Below are 21882 nucleotides of genomic sequence, written 5' to 3' on the forward strand. Positions count from 1 at the left end.
TGTTACCAATAAGCTAAAGAAATTTGTTTTTCTCTTAATATGATTAATAATATGTACAATTATCGTAATTATCACAGACGTTGATGTTTAGTAATATTTACCTTAAATGTTATTTTGGAGGTATGAGATAATTACTATAACAATTTTACAGTCGTAGCATGTTGAACATTGACAGGTAGTTCATTTCTTATGCTATCTGTCACACACCAGGCGACAAAACTCTGATCTGTCGAAATGTTTGACGTCGCGGATGGAATTTAAGTTATTTTAATACCATTAAAAATATAAATCGTATTAAAATAACTTAAATACCATCCACGTCAAAACTCACGACGTCATTAACTAATTAATTTAAAGATCTTTATTTTGGCAATAATGACGTAGTCACGCACACTTATAACTACATGTTAGGTAATATATAAAATAGATATATTTCAAGACCTTTTTATTAGATCAAAGAAGAGCGCTGTACAGCGTTGGTCACTATATCACAATTAACAAACACTTAATAAGCTATGAACTTCGAGCAGTTCAGACCCAAGTTACTTTTGGTATAAAGTATTCATGGCGGATTCAAACATATTGAACGAATAGCTAACTTGTTAAATAGGGTAAAGAGTTGCTTTGTGACTTACTCACATATTAGCATTTGGCAATAGTACCTAGTTAGGTTAATATTCGGCATCTACTTTTAATCTTCTTGGCGCACTGCCTTGTTTAATGTTATTGTAACGCAGGAAATGTCGTGATGAATTGTATCATTTATATCTCTCCACCCATCGAAAAACATACTTTCAGTTTGTTTGTTGGTAAAAACCGTACATTGTACAATGCCTCGTGTTAAAGCTTTATGTTACTTACATACTTAGTTTTAGAAAAGCTACGAAATCCGCTCTATTTTAATAATTATTGGGAAACTATAATTTTATAATTACAAAATTTAAAAGCAAAAATGATAAATTCAGTGATAAAGCCGGCAATAACTGGATACTCTGAATATGAATGTGATTTGCCCTGATTATTAGTTATTACCACATTATCTACATATTTACAGTAAATACGTGCTACAACAAAGTGTTTGTTGTACCTATATCAAACTAAGCAACAGATGGCCAATCTTGGATTAGAGCTTGTGGACACTTCACAACGTGGCAGACTTAAGACTCTCAACTTGTCTAGACCACTAAACAATTTAAATAACAATTCGCTAAGAAGCCATTCTAAAAAAAAATGAATTGAATGCACGCCTTGTTCATAAATAGGTTTGGCGATCCATTAATTTAACTTTTTGTAATATACTGTTAAAAAGTGGAGCATCTATAAAAACATAGTTAGACTGTTGAACTCATTATCCTACTGTACATGTTAGATTTAATGTCGGATAAAAATCTTACATTCTTATATTTCAATGTTTTTAATTATTATCCACTTGGAGGGAATTTCAAATATATACATTTTTGTTTGCATTTCGAAGACGTATACAACCTTTTAGTAAGAGGACCCGTGGTATCATTATTTTTCTCTTAGCCACAAATATTATAATGGTGTATGTACCTTATTGGCTTTCATTTGAATTTAGTGTATCGAAGAAAACTGTTTAAACAAATTAATTGGTCTTGTCATAATGTTATAGATTATTCGTTAACGCTTGCTAGCTCACATGAGTTTACGCATGTAGCTCGTTTGGACACCTTACTGGCTTAGACAATGTTTATTAACCGACATCAAAAAGATTTTTTTATGCATGTTCGGGCATAGCTCCGCCGGATATTGCCAGCTTTGCATAATTCTCGAAATTAAATTTCATATAGATCTGATGAAGAGTTCACTTTGTAATTAGTAGTAACATTATATTTTTCTCCGTTTTTCTTGTTTAAATCATTGTAATGTTGTAATAACGTTTATTTTCTAAGATAAGAGTGCTAATTAGCCATCAAACTAGCTGTCCAGTTTGACGAAAAATTAAATGCACTTGTGAATCTAAATGTATTAGTAAAATATAAAATAAAACTCTCGAAAGGGTTACGCAGATGGGTTAAGTTAGTACTAGTTGCGTATTTATTCGAGTCAGGCAGCTATTGGTAGCTTGTATTGAAGTTTTTTTTAATAGTAATAATTAGCGGGCCAATCAGATGGCCCACCTGATGCTAAGTGGAACACCATCGGCTATAAACAGAGCAACACCGCATGCCGCAGTGTAATTTGAGGCGTAGGTGTAAAGCATCATCATCATCATGTCAACCAATCGACGTCCACTGCTGGACATAAATCTTTTGTAGTTCCACAATACACGGTCCTGGGCCGCTTGCCTCCAACGGCTCCCAGCAACTCGCCTGAAGTCATCTGTCCACCTCGTTGGTGGCCGACCTACGCTGCGTTTACCACCATTCCAGCACCTTAAGACCCCAACGAACATCGGTTCTCCGAGCTATGTGTCCTGCCCATTGCCACTTCAGCTTCACGTCTCGCTGAGCTATGTCGGTAGCTCTAGTTCTTCTACGGATCTCCTCATTTCTGATTTGATCACGTAGAGATACTCCTAGCATAGCTCTCTGAATCGCCCGCTGAGTGACTCTGAGCCTTCTTATGGGCCCATAGTAAGCGACCATGTCTCAGTTCCGTAAGTCATCACTGGAAACACGCCATTCTTAACGCCACGCCATGTAAAGCCTCATTTAACTATAATTATAGCGGCAAAACACCCTTCAGACGAGAACACAAAAAAAGCTCGATTCATTCATTCTTATTTATTATTCATTCATTCTTATTTATTCGTAGTCAGTTTTTTTTCTTAAACATTCTATATAGCTACCTACCCTAATACCTAACGATATGTAAATGAGTTGGACCATAGAAACAGTGGCAATGTTTACTACCGTAGGCGAGTGCAATGTGGGCTATTATTAGATTAAAGTTGTTCGGAAGGCCTGATACAGGGCGCGCCACGCTATCTGGCAATCGATTTGCCCCCACCCACCTCACTCGATCTTGTCCCGGTGAACATTGTTGCCCCTTTTATTTCTTTACTAAATTGGTATCTTCAATTTCACCTATTAAGAATTTTTTAAGAGTATACCGATAGATATTGTTTCTCAATGAAGTTAGTACAAAAAACCTTTAAGTAACAATTTGTTTATTTATTCATTCTATGAAACATAAATGACGTCATCAGGCAAAATAGGTCAAATATCAAATTCAAATAACATTTATTCAGGTGAGGCACTTATGAAGCTTTCATACCTATATGTCTACATAATTGTGAGATGGAGATAACTACGTAGGCCAACTTAAACTTAAAACTACGAGGGTTCCCAAGGCCCTGGTCTAAGCCTCAACAAACTTAGCCGGGTAATTTTTTTTGTTATCACCATCTCATAGTCAAGCCGAGAGCAAGCTTTTTTATCGTTTAAGTAATCTTTAGTATTATAATAGGATTTATCTATAAGCTTACTTTTTTATATGAACTTCGAACTCATTGAGAGACTCTCTTCCGGTAATTTGTTTTAAAATAATACTAATAAAATTTCTAGTAAACTGCACTACAACTTTATTTTTACTTCTTATATTTAAATTGTTACAGTCCAATTTCTTTTTAAATTTAGTGATATTTTTATGCACATAAATTTTTCTGTAAATAAAAACCAGCGTTTGATCAAAGCTGACTTCTAAGTGACGTCATGGTACAAAGAGAACTCGACTTTCCCAAGTTGTTTCATTGTTCGATTCCAATTATTTTCAAGTGATCAAGTTGATAATAGGTGTTTTCTTGGTATAGGTATATGGAACAATATGAGAAAAAAAAATAATTTATATATATTCATATGAAGATATGAATGATTACTTAATTAAACACAATTAGAAAAAAATTATTGATTTTGTTGGCTTACGTCGTGCTCCATAGGTAAAATGAAATAGCCTTTGTAATTTTTTTCTTGATTCAAATAAGAACTGCTTTTCCGTAGAAATTAATATAAAAGGTTTTAAATGCTATCGGCTTTTATTGCTTCATGTGCCCATCAAATGTAGTCATTACTTTTCATTGTGAACTTTTGAACTCGGGATTTCGGTATACTGGTTTGCTACATCTGCATATCTTTTGCGAAAGGTGCAAGTGTGGGATTGAGTAAATAATTTTAAAATATGATTTTAAGGTATTTTTGGACCGGCCATACACATGCATAAGTTTAAACACTGTGTTAAAGCAGGCACAACTTTTATCTCTCACAAGATAGTGAATTTAAAAGATTGTAAAATTATGTTGGAAAAGAGCAATCTGCCGAGTTTCTTGCCGGCTCTTCTCGGTGGAATCTGCCTTCCTAACCGGCGATAGAGTCACTACAAACAGACTGACTTTACGTTTCAAAAGTGCTAATATAAACTGTGTCTACTTGAAATAAATGGATTTTTAATTTTTGGAATTTTGTTATTAGGAACATTCTTTAAGAAGACACACACAACTATAAACATAACAAGTAAAATAACAAATCTGTGATGTTCTTGCGATCAGCATATAATACCAAAGATAACCTTAGAAGATGTTCTTATCAATTACAGCTCTACTATTACTCGCTACTATATAATGACAAATGGTAGAAGTTTATTTATATCGCGCGCAGATCCTGGCAAGTAGAAATCCCTATTCATTATCTACTGTCACCATTAAAACATGGTAATAATATGAGAATCTATTATTAGCTGAATCGCTAAGTAGTGGGTAGGTTGCCTATGTGAATATTTTATGCCACAGCCGGAAAATGGTAATTCAAATTGATCCTTTACTTAATAGCCTTTAATATAGCTACGTTTGTTAAAAACGTTTCATATGAGCTGGTCAATAAAGTATATTTTAAAAATAAATCCAATAGACTATTCGGGTACGATTCCCACATAGACACAGTTAATATAAGAAACTGAGCTCATCACGGTGCACACTTAATATTAGCTGATAGCTGACGGACGTACCTACAGCTCATACAATACGTTAGCCAAACTATTGTATAAACAATTCGTTTGGCTAGCTTCCTTCTATTGTGTGATATCGCATGGAATATTGTTATGCTAAACTGCTCCCAAGTATCTCCATAACCAACTACTGAAATATGACAATAATTTATAGAATGTTTTATGCCATGTGCCTACTTTATTATATTGTACAAAGTAATCCCCGCCGCTCGTAACTTTTCATGGGCGGCCAGCATCATTTGTTGTTGGTTTTTGAGGAATTAGTTTATCCGTCCTTTACGCTAAATTCTCATAAAACCACGCCACATACAGTCAGTTCTTGTAGTTTATATATTAAATTTAAGTTTAGAATTAGACATACATCGATTTTACAAGCTTTTATTTACAATATCTCGCGATCTTATATTGTATATTTGAAAGTAACATTTGTAATTGGTATATTTGTACGAATGTCATTTTCGATAATGTACTGACACCACTAAAACATGCTGATGATGCATGTATTGGCTTTCTGAAACATTCGCAAATGTTTTAGAAAGCCAATTCATGCCGGCCAAGTTTGTTCGAACTGTATACAAATAAAGGGGTATGTCTTCAGTCTACTAATGTCCCACTGCTGGGAACTGGTTTCCTCTTTTATATTAGAGAAGGATAGAGTTTAGAAACTCCACGCTGTGTATTAAATGTTAGCGCTAAAAACCGAAGGCTTAAGGTGCTGAATTCAAATTCAAATTCAAAATTCAAAATTCATTTATTTCAAGTAGGCCTAATACAAGCACTTTTGAAACGTCAAGTCTGTCCGTGTGTAGTGACTCTACCACCGGTTCGGAAGGCAGATTCTACCGAGAAGAAGCCGGCAAGAAACTCAGCAGTTGCTCTTTTCCAACATCAAAAATTTACATTTTATATTTTAACATTCATTTTTCTATCTTGTGAGAGATGAAAGCGGAGCCGGGTGCTTCCAAGCAACCTTGTCATTAAGAAACTCATCAATTGTATAATAACCTCGCTGTAATAAATGTGTTTTAACACATTCTTTAAACTTATGGATTGGTAGGTCCAAAATTACCTTTATTACCAGAATGTTGCTAATTGAGGTAGAATGAACTTAAACTATTCATAAACTACGTAGTTCTTCAAAGCGAATTAAAATATGCTACTTAAATAGTAGCATATTTCTGACCAAAAGGTTGTCCGGTCTCATTCAAATTTTTATTCCGAGAAACGGTAGATCTTAAAATTGTTATATGTCCTAGAGATCGACATAGGAAATTACATTTAGGTATTCCGCAAAAGCTGCTGGTTAGAGTTACCCGCGTGATTTAATAAAATACTTAGCATTTGTTACCTATGCATGGCTTGACCGCTTAACTTATATCCTGCAGATGGCCATATTATAAATTTAGTCCAGAAAAATAAATGATTTTAAAATAACCAAAATAATTAAGTCGCAGGGTCATAGCGAGAAGAAATATAAAATCAAATTTATCCTAGAATGCATCACAAATACCAGAAAAAAAATACAAATCGTAACGTTGAATACCAAAATCTTATCCGATTATATTACGATTTTAGATTGGATACCTCTTAGATCCTTGGAATCAAATCGTGAACCGATATCCAAACTCCGGGCCGGATCAAAATTTGAACCCAGTCTAATTTGTTACAGAAGCAGCAGTCAGCAGCAGTCTCAGAGCGCGTGTACCGCTCATATAATAGGATGGGGGGGCGAAGGACGGCGCGATGAGCTAGCGGCATGGGAGGCGAGGGGGCGGGCCGCGGCGCCGCGCGCTGGCACGTGGGCGACTCGCCCCCGCGCGAGCCCATGGGCTTCGCGGCGCCCGCGCAGGATGCGCCGCTCGACAGGGGCCTCGCGCCCGCGCCTGCGCTCGCGCTCGCGCAGCCCACGCCGACGAACACCGCCGCCGCGGCCGCGCTACAGCGCGCGCACTCCAGGTAAGCACGCAACTGGCCAGGTCAATAGCCTCTTAGATACCGCTCTGTAGGGTTTTAAGGAACTGCCCCGTTAGTGTGTTGCCTCACCGCTGGTCGACGCTGCATCCTTTTGTGGTTACGGGCATTGATCTGTTGCGACCCAACGCAACGCACTAATGAGGCATCACTATTAGAGCTCTGCCGTTGAGAGTGCGTTTAGTTGCGTTGCATCGTCTGCATGCTATATCAACTTAATGATCATGCTGATGGAAGTTCAGCAGATAATCCTGTTTAAAAATTCTCTAGATGTCCCTTCATATGTATGTATTTTGTATAGAATATATGTAATTTATTTCATAATTGTTTATTATTAATATGTTTTTTTAGTAAAGGTTCATTAATTATATTTGACCTATGTCTACCGCATTATAAAATTATCTTACCCACAGCCTGGAGTGGCTGGAAAAAGATATCTTATAGAGATAAGCTTTCCTTTCTTTTCTACATATATTTATGTTTTAATCACATTCTGTGGTACATAAATAATAAATAAATAAAGAATGTATATTCTGGCTACGCTAAAGATATACGAATTAAACACAGAAACATTGGAAACATTCTAAGATGCTTTTAATCCTTGATTATGATGGATGACTTTAATCCCAAACTCACATAAACATATTGATTGGTTTTATACAAAAACAAATAGTCCGCTTCAAACGAAATCCATCACAGATACGACAGAATATTACTTTTATTCACTGAAGTACATAGATATTTTTGTAGGTATAAGTATTTCCTTGTCTACTTGTTGGTACTAAATAAATAAATAAATATTTTTCAGATCAATGTCGTCGCTGCCGCCGGAGCCGTTTATGATGCTCAGAGCGAAAGCCCTGAGCAAACGTGTGATAATCAACGTCGGCGGCGTTCGACATGAAGTGCTGTGGCGGACTTTGGAGAGGCTACCTCACACGCGCCTCGGCAGGCTGCGGGATTGCAACACTCACGAGGCAATCACAGAACTCTGCGACGACTACTCGTTGCAAGACAACGAATATTTCTTTGATAGGTATTTAATTCCTCTTTTAGTATATCTTCATCATCATCATCATCATCACTTTAACCGATTGAAGTCCACTGCTGACTTTTGTAGAGAGTTCCAAAATCCACGGTCCTGGGCCGCTTGTTTCCAGCGGATCCCAGCGACTCGCTTGATGTCGTCTGTCCACCTCGTTGGGGGCCGACCAACACTGCGTTTACCTGTGCGGGGTCGCTATTCCAACACCTTGGAACCCCAACGTGCATCGGTTCTCCGAGCTATGTGCCCTGCCACTTCAGCTTTGCAACTCGCTGAGCTATGTCACTCTAGTGTATATGTAACTCTGGTTCTTCTACGGATCTCCTCATTTCTGATTCGATCACCTAGAGATACTCCCAACATAGCTCTTTCCATCGCCCGCTGAGTGATTCTGAGCCTTCTTATGAGGCCCATAGTATGCGACCACGTTTTGGATCCGTAAGTCATCACTAGCAACACGCACTGTTCGAAGACTTTGGTCTTCAGGCACTGAGGGGGTTCAGTATATCTTAGGAACCTATTAATTTGAGCAACACTTTGCCGCCCTGTGTCAATCAGAGTATCATAGTAATAGTAGGTGTTAAGTCTCATATGCCTGTAATTACAACGGTAACCACACCCGTTACCCCGCGAAACACAGCTTAGCCACAATTCTGTTTTACGGCAGAAATAAGCATGGAGGTAGGATTTCCCTAGGCGAGCTCTGTCACAAAAAGCACAGCTACTATTTATTACAAAAAGCTCTTATGTGTACAATATCTATATACACAATAATGTCTAAAAGAAGATTAAACGATCAGCTTTTATAACCATCTTTCTGGGTCCTTATACAGGGTAGTAAAGAGCTTGGCGCCTGTCCAAGCGATAGGGTTTCGCAGTATTAGAGTTCTTTTTGTGACAGCTCATCCCAGAAAGTACTATCGCCATGCTTATTTTTACCGCCGCCCAGCATTGCTGTGTTACGGTCTGAAGGGCGAGGTTTCCGGTGCTATTACCGAAACAGGAGCCTTAACACCTACGGCTCAGGTTGATGTAAGAAAGGGGGCGATTTATGGGACGTGTTCCTTGCATGCCCTGCGAGGTGTTGCTCGGTTTATAGGCGATGGTTTTCCATCTGCTTGGTCCTTCAGTTATTACTACACAGAACGATTATGCTCGAAACATGCCTCCTGCCTCATAGGAGGGTGAAATTTCAGTCAAGGTCCTACCAGGTTGTCCTACATGCGTTCTTAGCAGCGTTCAAGTTTGCGTCCTCCTCCTTTTTAAAAGAATTCCTATTGTGCTAGAATCTTGTGATTCGTGGTTTTTGGCCTCCGCTTTAGATCGTTACCCACCACGGTGCTCTAAAGCGGGTTAGACGGGATAAAGATTATTATCATATATCAGTGATAGTAACCGAGAATGCCGGCTTATCGTGCTCTTTAAGGTACAGGGCTGGAACAAAGTCAATCTCCTAACGTACTGGGAAATTTTGCCACGAAAAGTAAATAGGTACATATTAATTATTGCCATATTGTTTTTTTTATCCAATTATAATTTAGTTACCTATTAATATAGGTAAACATCTAAATATTGAATTATGCGAGAATATAATATAAATCTGTACATTGAATTATGCGAGATTTAGGTCAGGCCTATATCTACAACCATACAGACTATAAAACCTCATTTACTTGATCAATATCGTATCGTTTTATTCGTGGAAACACTTAAGCATCAATAATTCAGACGCTGCAGGAACATTGCGTCATAACTACATAGCCATTGCTTCCTAGGTATTCTTCGCATTGATCGAAATAATTATAGTATTGGTACCTACTATATCGAATATCAATTAATATAATACTAGTTTTCATTTTATAGTCCTAGCCTTATCAAATGAAGAATCTGCATGAATGGTAACGTTTTTTGAAACTTAAAATAATATGCAATTTATCGATCGACGTTGAATTTACAATAGACAAATTCATCTGAGTGTGTCTATTGTAACGAGGAGTAATAAGCACTAGTTTAATTAGAAACAGCTGAGTGTAGAATCAACTGCACCTTCGGCTTTTATCGCCAACATGACGTTAATCAAAAGTAATTAATTTTCTCTACTTTTCATTTTCAGACATCCGAAGAGTTTTAGTTCAATTTTAAACTTCTATCGGACTGGAAAATTACATCTAGTGGATGAAATGTGCGTTTTGGCATTTAGTGATGACCTCGAATATTGGGGTGTAGATGAACTTTATTTGGAATCGTGCTGCCAGCATAAATATCACCAACGAAAGGAGAATGTGCATGAAGAAATGCGCAAAGAAGCTGAAAGCTTGCGGCAAAGAGAAGAAGAAGAATTTGGTCAAGGGACATGCGCGCAGTACCAAAAATGGCTTTGGGATTTACTAGAAAAGCCCACAACGAGTATAGCAGCTAGGGTAATGTATTGAATGATGTTTAGCATCACTTTTTACTTTACTTTTCATTGTCCCAAAATGAAATTGCTACTTTAGCAAGCTGCCCAGGATCTTGTCTAAGTTAACATTGAAAGGTATCAAGGCCATTCGTAAGAAGTAAAAATTGTTTTTTTTTTATATTAAATTATTAAAGTAGAAATAGCTGCTTTTGTATATTGTGAGCAAGATTTTATAATATGATCACTGATAAAATTTATTCTACAAATTGTATGATTTCAAATATTAGTAATACAGAACACACTTAACACAATCTACCTTGCACAATAGGTACATATCTTTATTTCTTTATGTCACATATTATCACTCTGTAACCTTATTTATTTGTAAAATGAGAAAAATGTACAATACACTCTAGTGCACACCCTATTGTAAATTTATTAAGTACTTTAGAAAAAATTTGGTATGAACCCAAATTGTACAGTTGTTGTGATAAATATATAAGACACAAATGTTTCACTTTTGTAAACTTAAGTAGGTGAACTTAGGCATGAAATGGTTGGATTGTAATGCAAGAAATGTTGTATTGTGGTGCATGAATAACATCTATCACATTTACCTGTTCCTTTATAGTAGTTTGTGTTGTTTGTTTGATGGAATGTGGTGTTGTGTTCCAATGTTGATCACCTGTATCGCTTTTGTCGAAACTTGCCTGATTTTATCGTACCAATCTGTTTTGAATATAAATTACCAACTTTTTTTCGACAACGGCGAAATATGAAGGCTATGTAAGTATGAAATACCAAATCATTATATATCTATTTTAGTTTCTTATTTATAATATATATATATTTTTTTTCTCAATCTTATTATTATCTTAGCAAAGATACAATTACTAGGTATCACTAGTAGATTGTGATGCAATTAAAAAACCTGAACTTTAATTATTTATTGGTGACATAGTGCAGGAATAAGAATATATTGTATATGATGTAAAACTTATATTTAAACTTATATACGAAATATTCTGTAAGCACTTATGATCTAAATACATTGAATTGTGTATATTTTTTTATTAAACTACTATATACATTATACATACTACATTGAGCCTTATTAACGATGCAGAACTTGAGAGAATTTAAAATTGCTTGTAAATCAGTTTTTATTATTATAAATCAAAGGTTAGTTAATGAAAAACGAGTGGCGTTCAGTTGACTTAACTTAGGCGGGTTATATAAACTAAGTCAAGCCCCACGGAACAGAAATCTGATAGATAAAGAAAACAAGAATTGAGCTTTAAAGCTTGCTTAAGCTTCAAAGTTTTATTATAAAATCAATCATACCTATTTATATTGGTAGCTATTTATTGGCAATTGCAAATAGTGGTATTAAATTACCTTTGGTCCATTCAAGTGGACTCTATATAAAGTAGGAAATTGTTAAAAAAAATTTAGTCAAAATTTTGTTTTAGCGTATTTGTCAACTTTGCTGCTTTATTTTACTTTTGCTCATTTAAGTATTATATCATGTGTTCTCAATTCTTTATTGTTTTTTATCGTTATTCGTAAGCATTATATATGGATCTGAACATACATATGCGGGGTCTCCTGCTCCACATAAAATAAGTGTTACAAATATGTCTTAATGTTCACAGCTACGTGGATAGTTCTCTAAATGAGAGCACTTTAAAAAAAAAAACAAAGCTTAATTGTTGTCGCAAAAAGTCGCAAATATGGGATGGGCTTACGCGATGTGACCAGCCGCTGCCGGCGACGCTCTGCGGCCCGCGTGCGGCGCCGCACGGGACGGACCGCGGCGCCCTGCGGACCGCAGTCCGCAGTGCGCGCACCGCGCCCGCGCGGTTCTTCACCACGGCTGAGCGTCGCTCCACCGGCGTCTCGCACCCTCCCGCCCCGATCCCCTACCACTTCCCGCGCCCTCTTTAATAACCCACCAGCGCTTCCGCTTCGTCGTACTTATCCGACTAACCCGACGCGGGCTATGGACGAACGCGCGTTCGATTGCACCTTCCAGTTTGTTTGATGAATTGTCCCTGACTAAACGCACGTCCGTCCATTGTATACATGTAACTATTTTACTTTTAACACCTCGACCACACAACACTACTAACAATATCACACGAATAGATGTTATTTCTACACCAAAATTGTACATTAATTATAAGTTAACTACCTACTGTTAAATACATTGGCTTTAGTAAATTTTACTAAAACTGTAAATACATACTACTTCTTACATACCTAATTATTCTTACATTTGTAACGACCTGTACAAAAATAAGACTGTTACTTTTGTATAGACATTGGCACTATATACTAAACGAGTACCTATACCTACTTCTCTCATATCAATACTTACATAATCAGGTTCTTGATGTGCGACAGTACGGTGGCGGGGAGCGTCTCGCTCACTCCGTGCATGCTTGCAGGTGATTGCAGTTATCTCGATCCTCTTCATCGTGCTGTCCACGATAGGTCTGACTCTGAACACCATTCCGCAAATGCAAGTGTACGACGAGAAGGGTGCTCCCATGGACAATCCCCAGCTGGCCATGGTAGAGGCCGTGTGCATCACATGGTTCACGCTCGAATACGTGCTGCGGTTTAGTGCCTCGCCGGATAAATGGAAGTTCTTCAAGGGAGGACTTAACGTGATAGATTTATTGGCGATATTGCCCTATTTCGTGTCTCTGTTTCTGCTCGAAACTAACAAAAATGCGACAGACCAGTTTCAAGATGTGCGCCGTGTTGTGCAAATCTTTCGTATCATGAGAATATTGCGTATTCTAAAACTCGCTCGCCACTCGACCGGGTTGCAATCACTTGGCTTTACGCTCAGAAATTCTTATAAAGAACTCGGACTACTCATGTTGTTCCTCGCGATGGGAGTGCTTATATTTTCTTCACTCGCATACTTTGCCGAAAAAGAAGAGCCGGGGACTAAATTTATATCTATACCGGAAACGTTCTGGTGGGCCGGCATCACGATGACCACAGTCGGATACGGTGACATTTACCCCACGACCCCGTTGGGCAAGGTCATCGGCTCAGTTTGCTGTATTTGCGGCGTGTTGGTAATTGCGTTACCCATCCCTATTATCGTCAACAATTTCGCCGAGTTTTACAAGAATCAGATGCGCCGCGAGAAGGCTCTCAAGCGGCGCGAGGCGCTCGAGCGCGCCAAGCGCGAGGGCTCCATAGTCTCCTTCCACCACATTAATTTGCGCGACGCGTTCGCCAAAAGCATGGATCTCATCGACGTCATAGTGGACACAGGTCAGTAGCCTGAACTCTCCTCGCGCCTCTATTGCTTATCCATGTCATGTGTCCTTTGCTCGTAATCGTAACTACCCTTTCACCTTCTGCACGCATGCCTTTATGTTCAATGCCCGACTTCGTATTAGTGTTGATGAATGCGATGGATGTTAATCGAGTGCACGTCGCATCGTTTAGCTCTCCGGACTCGCAGGCATACTCAAATCAGAACAGAATCACGTTACATCGCAGCTACAGCTATATTCACTCGCTCGTTCCAAAGAGGTGTATCAGAGTGTTTTATTCATTGTCTTCAGGTGACAAGTGCGTCCTCATTGAGGCGAGAGACGACGCCAGATGAGCTACTTGCTACTATCGCACAGTCGTCCAACTCGACCCCTTATTATTATGTCCGTAGCTCGGGGTCGGGTTCGCGTCGCGTGTAGCTTGCGATGTGCGACGAAGACACTTTATCTAAGGTCGATTACATTGTCAGCGTAAGCCTAACGCTTCATAAAACTAACACTCATTTCTTCTGTGAACTGTACGTTGTGTGTATCCGGAGAACGCTGGATCTTTTAGACTGTTCGTGTGGAATGTGTGTTGTGTTGTTCACGCCGCTTCATTTGTTCTATCGTTTAATTATGTACAATAATATGTAGGTACTTAATGTGAGCGCTTAATGGAAATAAGTGGGGGACAGGACGGAAACGGTGCTACTTAAGATGGTATGTGTCTCCAGGACACAACCTGTCGCAAGGGGATGCTTCTAGCCTCGATGGCGAAGCGCCGGCGACCACTGGCTGCAACAAACAGTACGAACACTCTATTGGCAATAGGATACCGCAGCCTGCCGACAGCATTCAGGTGAGGACTATGTTAAGAGGCTGGGTGCGTCCGTCAGTAGGATTAAGTTAAATATTATTTAATAGTCAGTATTCAAGTAGGTGTATATATATGTTCTTTGGTGCTTTCTAAGCATAGCTCAGCTTGCATATTAAATTCTTGAAGTCATTTTATTTACAAAATATATAAAAAAACTGGCTAGTGACAATAGCGCACTGAGGGTTCCGTACCTTGGAAGGATCGTTTAATTATTTAGTTGTTTAAATTATATGACGGCCTGAAAAACAAATAGATCTTAATTTTTAGTTATTTGGCCATAGTTTAATGGCTATGTTAGTAAAATTTGGCCAAAGAAATGTAAATTAGTTTTCAATATTTGTTTATCAGACAGTTTCTAGTAAAAGAATACTAAAAATCAATTTATTGAATAATCGGTTGTGCGTCATCATTCCACAGCGAATATTGAAATTTTTGTTTTTGTTTTGAAATTCCATTTTTGAATAGATGGACAAACCAAATGTTATATTGTCACCTCTCAATTTGCCATTTGAGTACGGAACCCCTTGAATATGATGCCTTAAAGTAATTCACACGTAAAATATGCTTATTTCATCTTATTTATACCTACCATCTGCAATCTGACCCTACCGACACCAGCACTTTTAAAACAGACAAAGATGGCTGACTGACTGAATATTTATTTATTACTTGATTAAAAATTTAAAAATTACACACTTGCACCTACTCGTAAGTTCATGAAAAATATATATTGGTACCTATTAGATACGCTAAGGCTAAGATCTATAAAGCGTGCTTAATCTCACCTACCTACGCTAGACGACTTTATCCTACCGACATAGATTTGTCTACTTGTAGAGTGTGAGATGGCTTGTCCGATTTCTAACGTTGCAAAAGCGGCCTAAACTGCAACACAATTATGAACAGCAAAAACGACTTCACTTTAGTAATGTTTCTCGAACAGGCGGTTTGTCACTCCATTCATTTAGCAGATGCCAGTAATTATTTTAACTCTTATGTTCCAAACGTTTATAAGCTAGCAATATTCTGTGAGTGTGAAGTGAGACGTGCTCGGGGAGTATCTCTTCTCTGCTACTCCAAAAATTCCCCTTATCCCTTTTTTGAAATTTTTAGTTGCCTAAATAAAATCATATAAAAACAAAATAAGCAGATATCTAATAAATTTATATATATTTTTTATTTTATCCCAATTTGGTATTCAATAAATTAGCTAAAAACCTTTTTCGTTAGAGGTATTTTTGTAATTATTTTTCTGTGGAAAAAATTTAGCTTAATCATGTAAAGCACCATATAGGCAGAAATATGGTCAAGAATAGTGAGCTTACCAATAACATATTAAATACATTTTTGTGGTCAAGAACTTCTTAAATTCTTTGAATATTAATATAATTATGTCGATACTTGTTTAAATTTAATTTTGGAATATGCTGAGTTTTCAAAAATGAGGATCATACTAGCATTAACTTTATCTTAGCATTGTCAAAATACGCTTTATGGATCGTAGCTTAAGATTTGACCATAGACAATACTGAAAAAAGTGCCTAAATTTCAAATTATTAACACCTTAGGATGTAGTTTCAGAGCAGTCCTAAAAAGGAACGCCGCTTTTCTGGTGAAGGCTTCGACACTCCGGAGAAACGCTTGCTCATTAATCCAGACCACCTGACACCAGTAAGACATTTCATCGCCTCAATCATTGGTGGCTAACGCTTAATGTAAAATGCCTACTTACACAAACATATTTAGTTTACCTATTTTTTGGCCAGTCTTTACTATATTACGATTAACGCTTTGTTCGTAATAGACTTATAAAGTGGAAGCATATCTTATCTTAATTATATTTAGGGCCTTACAAGTAAAGGTGGCATTGCGTCGGAATAGATAATGCAGTGTTGTGTAACACTTCAACTGATAGCACCTTTTAAATGCCAGATCTTGAAAACACTGCTATATTGCTTGACTTGAATAATTAGTCTTCAATTGAATCTCCTTGTATCTACTGGTCTCCTGGCGGGCCAAATCCGTTATTAATAATAATTTCTATGAAGCTCAGGTCTAGTCTGGAAGGTCGCAGTTAGACCTTGAACGTACAGGTGAATGGCTAAGGTCTAACTACGATTGAGCTTTTTAGTTTAACGCATCGATTGGTAAAAAGCTATATTTACCTTAGGCCTGTGCTTGGCATAAACTTTTTGATGATGTATTATCAAGTTATCAGTCAAGCTCTGCCTTTTTATGAAATGCATAAATGCGGTTTCATCGTAAGTATTCATAACAACCTCTTTTTGGGAAGAAGGGAGTGTATTGAGAACCAGGCTCTTTAGGGTCATTAAAATACTAACTCTGGCTATATTGTTAACATACTAAAAACATTATCGATCTCATTTGTCATGGAATCACTAATTAATTTTAATATACTTATAATATAATTGTAGTCTTAGTAAGTAACCACTAATATTTTCTCTTTTTCTAGGAAAAGAAGATGGCTGAAAAACAGCTTGACTTGGATCAGCTGCCTTCTGAGTTTGAATGTTGTTTTTGCACGTTCAAGGTACTAAATCACTAACGCACGATTAAGTATGTGTGTTGGAGGATTGCCAAATAATTAAAGTTTTGTTTCCTTTGCTATGGTCGTATTAACAATCATATTATAATTAAACCTATTTAAAGTTTCCATCAGCATAACCCGTAAGTACGTGTTGCTTTATATTTATTTAATTTAAAAACATTATTTTTATTTATATTGCAGACACAGTAAATTGTGGAGGTTTGGCCACGTTTCGGCTTTTATTCAATATTATTATTTGTTACTTTTAGGAAAATAGAATCCTTTAGGTTAAAATTATATGGCTACTTGTAATTATTTAGATTGTATTTAGCGCTATCGGATTTTAGCATTTTAAACCTAGAGAAGTTTCCCAAGGTAGGTAACACAATGTTATTCCTTCGAAATGTTAGTTTCCATATAACTGACACTTGTTAGTTATACCTTTTAACATAGATGTAGGTTTGGTTAGTTAATAATATTCAATTTAGAATAGCGGTACAATATCAGGTACCTATAAAATAGTCAGGTTTAGATATTATGTAAGTAGCACAGTGTACACTTAGTTATTGATTTTTTACTTGTATAGGGTTACAAAGAGTTCATAGACGCCGAGCAACTAATGCCAATGGCGACGTCGGACTTGCGTCAACCAGTATGCGTGGAACTAGCGTGTCTGCAGCGACACCCGGCACCGCGCGCTTTGCCTGAAGCTACTCCCAACAGTCTTGATAGTCCTGGTAAGTCCCACTTTTACCTACCAATGTAACACCTTTTTTGGTAGTTATTTCTATATTTATCGTTGCACCGTGTGTATATTACATTAAACACCTATGTTATTGTAACCCATTAATATGTAATGCACCAAGTAAAAAATAAATACACTGCTATGCACTGGAAATATTTACTTTACAGTCTGGAAAAAACAATTTACATATTAAAATTTACAAATTAACAACTAAAACAAAAATCTTGCACTCAACAACCTACTTGGTACATAACATGAGTGTTTGAAATTTAAATCCTACCTGTTGTGGATGCTTTCCTATTCTTTCCCAGTTTTCATACCGGTGCTAATTAAAGTTTAAATTTTTAAAATGCATCTGTCCAAAATATTGTATATATGGTTCAATGTTGTATTACAAAATATTTTATAAACCCGATTTGTCAAGTAGGCAACTTCCTTTTTGCTGTTCGCGACCCTTTACCATCGTTGCAAGTGGGTGACGCGGTTCCATATGCGTGTATGTCTTACGTTGCAGATACATTTGCATCATGCCTTACGCACCCTTTTCCTTCAGAGGGCGACATCACGTGCGAGAACGACTCGTCAAACTTGTATGTGAATCCGTTGGACGGTAGCGGCGGTGGCGGGGCGGGGGTGAGCGGGGGCGGGGTGTCGGCGGAGTTTAACGGGGTGCGCAAGAGCGCGTCGGGGGACATTTTGTGTGCGAAGGGTTCGCAGGGCGGGGGCTCCCCGCGCGGTTCTCAGGGCAGCTTGTCGGGTGTGGCTTGTGCCATGGATGCAGGCGCGAGGCCGCTTGACGCCTCGCGCGTCAGCCTCTCGCAACCGACTGACGACTCGCCCGCCGCCGCCGACGACGCCAAGCCCAAACACAGAAAAGCGCGTTTTCAACAGGTCAGTGACCAGCGCATTCATTGCACAGTTTGTTTGAATTCAGACCATTGGAAGCGCGTAATCAAACATCTTACGAAATATCCTCACCTATCCGTATCCTAAAGAGCGTCGTCCACGATAGAGCTATACCCTCGCTGTGTGTTCTACTTGGCTTTTGAAAATACTGCAGAATGACTCTTGTAAGAGTAATCTCGTTGTTGTGTTTACTTAATTGGGAAGACCTTCCCTAAAAAGGTATATATTTAACGTAGCTAGCGCATCTCTACGCCATGTGGATAAGTTTCTCGTGAACGAGGCGCATTAATTTAACTCGTTGACTTGTTGTCGATATGTTATATCTGCATGTTGATCCCTAATGAATGATCTGTCAGTAAGACTAACTGTTTGCATGCGATATTGTTCTTCATAGGCTTCACTTAAGGTTTCCTAGTAATTTGTTGAATAGCTTTATATTTTATAGGAATGGTCGGAGGAAGAGAAGAAACCGCCGAGAGGAATAGCAACGAGGATTATCAATCATCACATTCTTTTTGGTAAGCTAATCATATTTATGGACGGTATCACGATAATCCACTGCACACATTAGATAGCGGTCAACTAACTTATTTTCGTAAGAGTACCTAGTAAAGCTTCCCGTGACGCTCATTTTCCATGCTTATTTCTGCTGCCAGCAGCATTACATTCGCCAAGCAGCTGTGCTGTGTTTCAGTGTAAAGGGCATGGTTGCCGGCTGCTGTAATCACATGTACACGAGGCCCTTTGCGTTAACCTAAGACTCAGATTGATGGACACAGCGCAGCAGTTATCAGGGCGTATCCGTCGCATACCCGATAAAGTGCTGCTTTTTTTATATATATATATATATAGAAAAAAATACAATCAAATAGACACATTTTAACATAATATTGGTACGGATGTCTGTTAATAAAGCTATTCGTTTAGGTAAGAACGGCAGCAAACGCAGTGGAGGCGGTTGGCCCCATGAAAGCGATTCGCGTTCTCGATCCATCCTGAAGAACAAAGAGTCCCGGGGCACTGACAGCGAACTACTCCTACAAGAGACGACTTCCCTTGGTGCTAACGTAAGACTAAATTGACTTAAAGATACTTACATATCTATGCATATATCTCCAAGGTTATTTCAAAAGGGGCTACTAAACAGCACCTATTAAAAGTATACTTGTGCAGTTTGCTAGGCTACACAAAATTGCAAATTCATTCAAGGGCAATTGTATATTATTTTATAACAAATTACCAAATGTCAAAGTTCAAAGTTTATATAAAACGTAAGCTTACAGAAAAATCCTATTATAATATTAAAGATTTCTTAAACGATAAAAAAGCTTGGGTGTGAATTGCTCTAGCTTCATAGCTTAATATAAATTTACTGAAAGATGGTGATAACAAAAAAAAATTACCCGGCTAAGTTTGTTGTGGGATCTTCTTAGACAAGGGCGCGTTTGGAACCTTCGTAGACCTCTCAACTTTAGATTTAAGTTGGCGAACGAAGTTATCACCATCCTACATATTTGTTTACAATTATGTAAACAAATATGTAAGAACGCTTCATAAGTGCCTGTGATAGGTCTACATGAATAAAGAAATTTTGAATTTATTACTAATGATTAAAATCTCAAGTATTTCAGTTACCAGTTTTGATATAAAAGTATCCTATGAAAATTATACAACTTCCTGGCATGGCCATGGCTTTACATGAAATATACCTACGCGCAATATTAACACCTTAAATTTATGCCTTCGCGTGTAAATGTTGCTTTGTATATCATTTTCGCTTTATATTTCCAGGATCGTGATCTTGTTTTCATAGTAATTTCTGACCCCATTTGACCTTAAATGTAAAGACAGCTGACGTCATGGTTGTCGCCGCGTAACGTTTTATAAAAAAGTTTTGATCCCAAGACTTAATCATAGAAGAAAAGTTTTTGCTCATAACCAATTATTAAGCATAACAGGCATTCCTATCCAACTAGTTTATTATTACAACATTTTTACAAACAATAGAGTCTGTAATTTGTAGCTGAAGATTGTGTATAGATATCGATGAGTTTACACTATAATGCATAGTCAAGATAGGAGCTCTGGGGGACAATACACCTTACGGCGAATTCAACGTTTACTCATTTCATAGACAAAATGTACCCTCAATTTGTTAGACATTAGCGGCTGAATTTGTAAGACGTTATTTGTCAGAAGTTAGGGACTGAATTTTCCAGAGGTTAGGGGCTGAATTTAAGGCTGCTCATGCTTTAAGACGCTGGCAGCATTGCCCCTTTGGATATCCAAACTAATTTTTTGGCCAAGCCCGCTCTAGAATCACCGGTAGACTCGATAACCCTTTTTGATATTTCTTTAAAAAGAGCTAGTAAAAGTAGTAGTTTAATAAAAGTAATTCTTTCTTTCCTTTAATAAATATTTTTGTATTGCAGGGAGACTCGGGTAGCGAGTCGTCACCGATTCGCCTCCAAGACTTCAAGACTCAAAATCACAAAGGCAGTGCGGCAGATAGAAGCAATCTTGTAACATAGAGCATAAAGACAAATTGCCACACCTTGCCCGCTTACGCCTCGCGACCCTTCTCCCCGCGGCGCTCGTAGGCGTAGATATAGTTGTGTACCGGCGTACACATATTACCTACTATAAGATAATAAAAATTAGAACGCAATAATAAAAAAAACATAAAAAATAATTTTAACATATCATTGAGCGATTGTGACTGCTTGTTGAAGACGATTTTCATTTTGTAGAGATTATTATAAATATTGTATAAAAAAATATTACGTAATGTAATTATCGTTCATTCCAATCAAAGAGTTGAAAGTACCTATTTGTTAAGTTTTTTTACGTGCAATTATTAATTGCTAATTCTAATTTAAGCAAAATATAGTTTGTACAGCATAGTTGAAGAAAAAAGAAGCAATTATTAAAATTAAAGATTTTCTGAAATTGTTATTTGCTTGTTTTAATTTTTACTGTTTACCCTGCAGCTAGACAGGTCACCTTATTTATTAGATTCAGAGTAGAGATTGAGAGATAAATTTCTGCCACTAATATTATGATTGATGGTTGGTGAGGGGGTATAGATGTTGTTTGATGTTTGTTACTCTTTCGCGCCAAAATTTCTAAACGGATTTTCTCCCCTA

At 37.5% G+C, this 21882-nt stretch overlaps 1 protein-coding gene across 4 annotated transcripts in view; it reads left to right on the forward strand.

Annotated features, from left to right (window-relative positions):
• LOC120630317 (potassium voltage-gated channel protein Shab) overlaps window positions 1-21647 on the forward strand; it is a 65446-nt gene extending 43799 nt beyond the window's left edge. For 2 of the 4 annotated variants that reach the window (XM_039899506.1, XM_039899507.1), the window contains exons 2-13: window positions 6632-6918; window positions 7742-7969; window positions 10092-10398; window positions 12827-13673; window positions 14395-14519; window positions 16113-16208; window positions 17011-17088; window positions 17672-17822; window positions 18345-18721; window positions 19182-19254; window positions 19664-19803; window positions 21169-21647. In XM_039899506.1, coding sequence (XP_039755440.1) covers window positions 6719-6918; window positions 7742-7969; window positions 10092-10398; window positions 12827-13673; window positions 14395-14519; window positions 16113-16208; window positions 17011-17088; window positions 17672-17822; window positions 18345-18721; window positions 19182-19254; window positions 19664-19803; window positions 21169-21267 — 2721 coding nt within the window. In that variant the 5' untranslated portion in view covers window positions 6632-6718 and the 3' untranslated portion in view covers window positions 21268-21647. The remainder of the gene's footprint in view (window positions 1-6631; window positions 6919-7741; window positions 7970-10091; window positions 10399-12826; window positions 13674-14394; window positions 14520-16112; window positions 16209-17010; window positions 17089-17671; window positions 17823-18344; window positions 18722-19181; window positions 19255-19663; window positions 19804-21168) is intronic. The other 2 variants (XM_039899508.1, XM_039899509.1) reach the window with 2 other exon arrangements.
• The last annotated feature ends 235 nt before the right edge of the window (window positions 21648-21882 follow it).

The sequence above is a fragment of the Pararge aegeria genome, chromosome 16 (genome assembly GCF_905163445.1).
Source record: "Pararge aegeria chromosome 16, ilParAegt1.1, whole genome shotgun sequence".
In the NCBI taxonomy this organism is placed as follows: Eukaryota; Metazoa; Arthropoda; class Insecta; order Lepidoptera; family Nymphalidae; genus Pararge; species Pararge aegeria.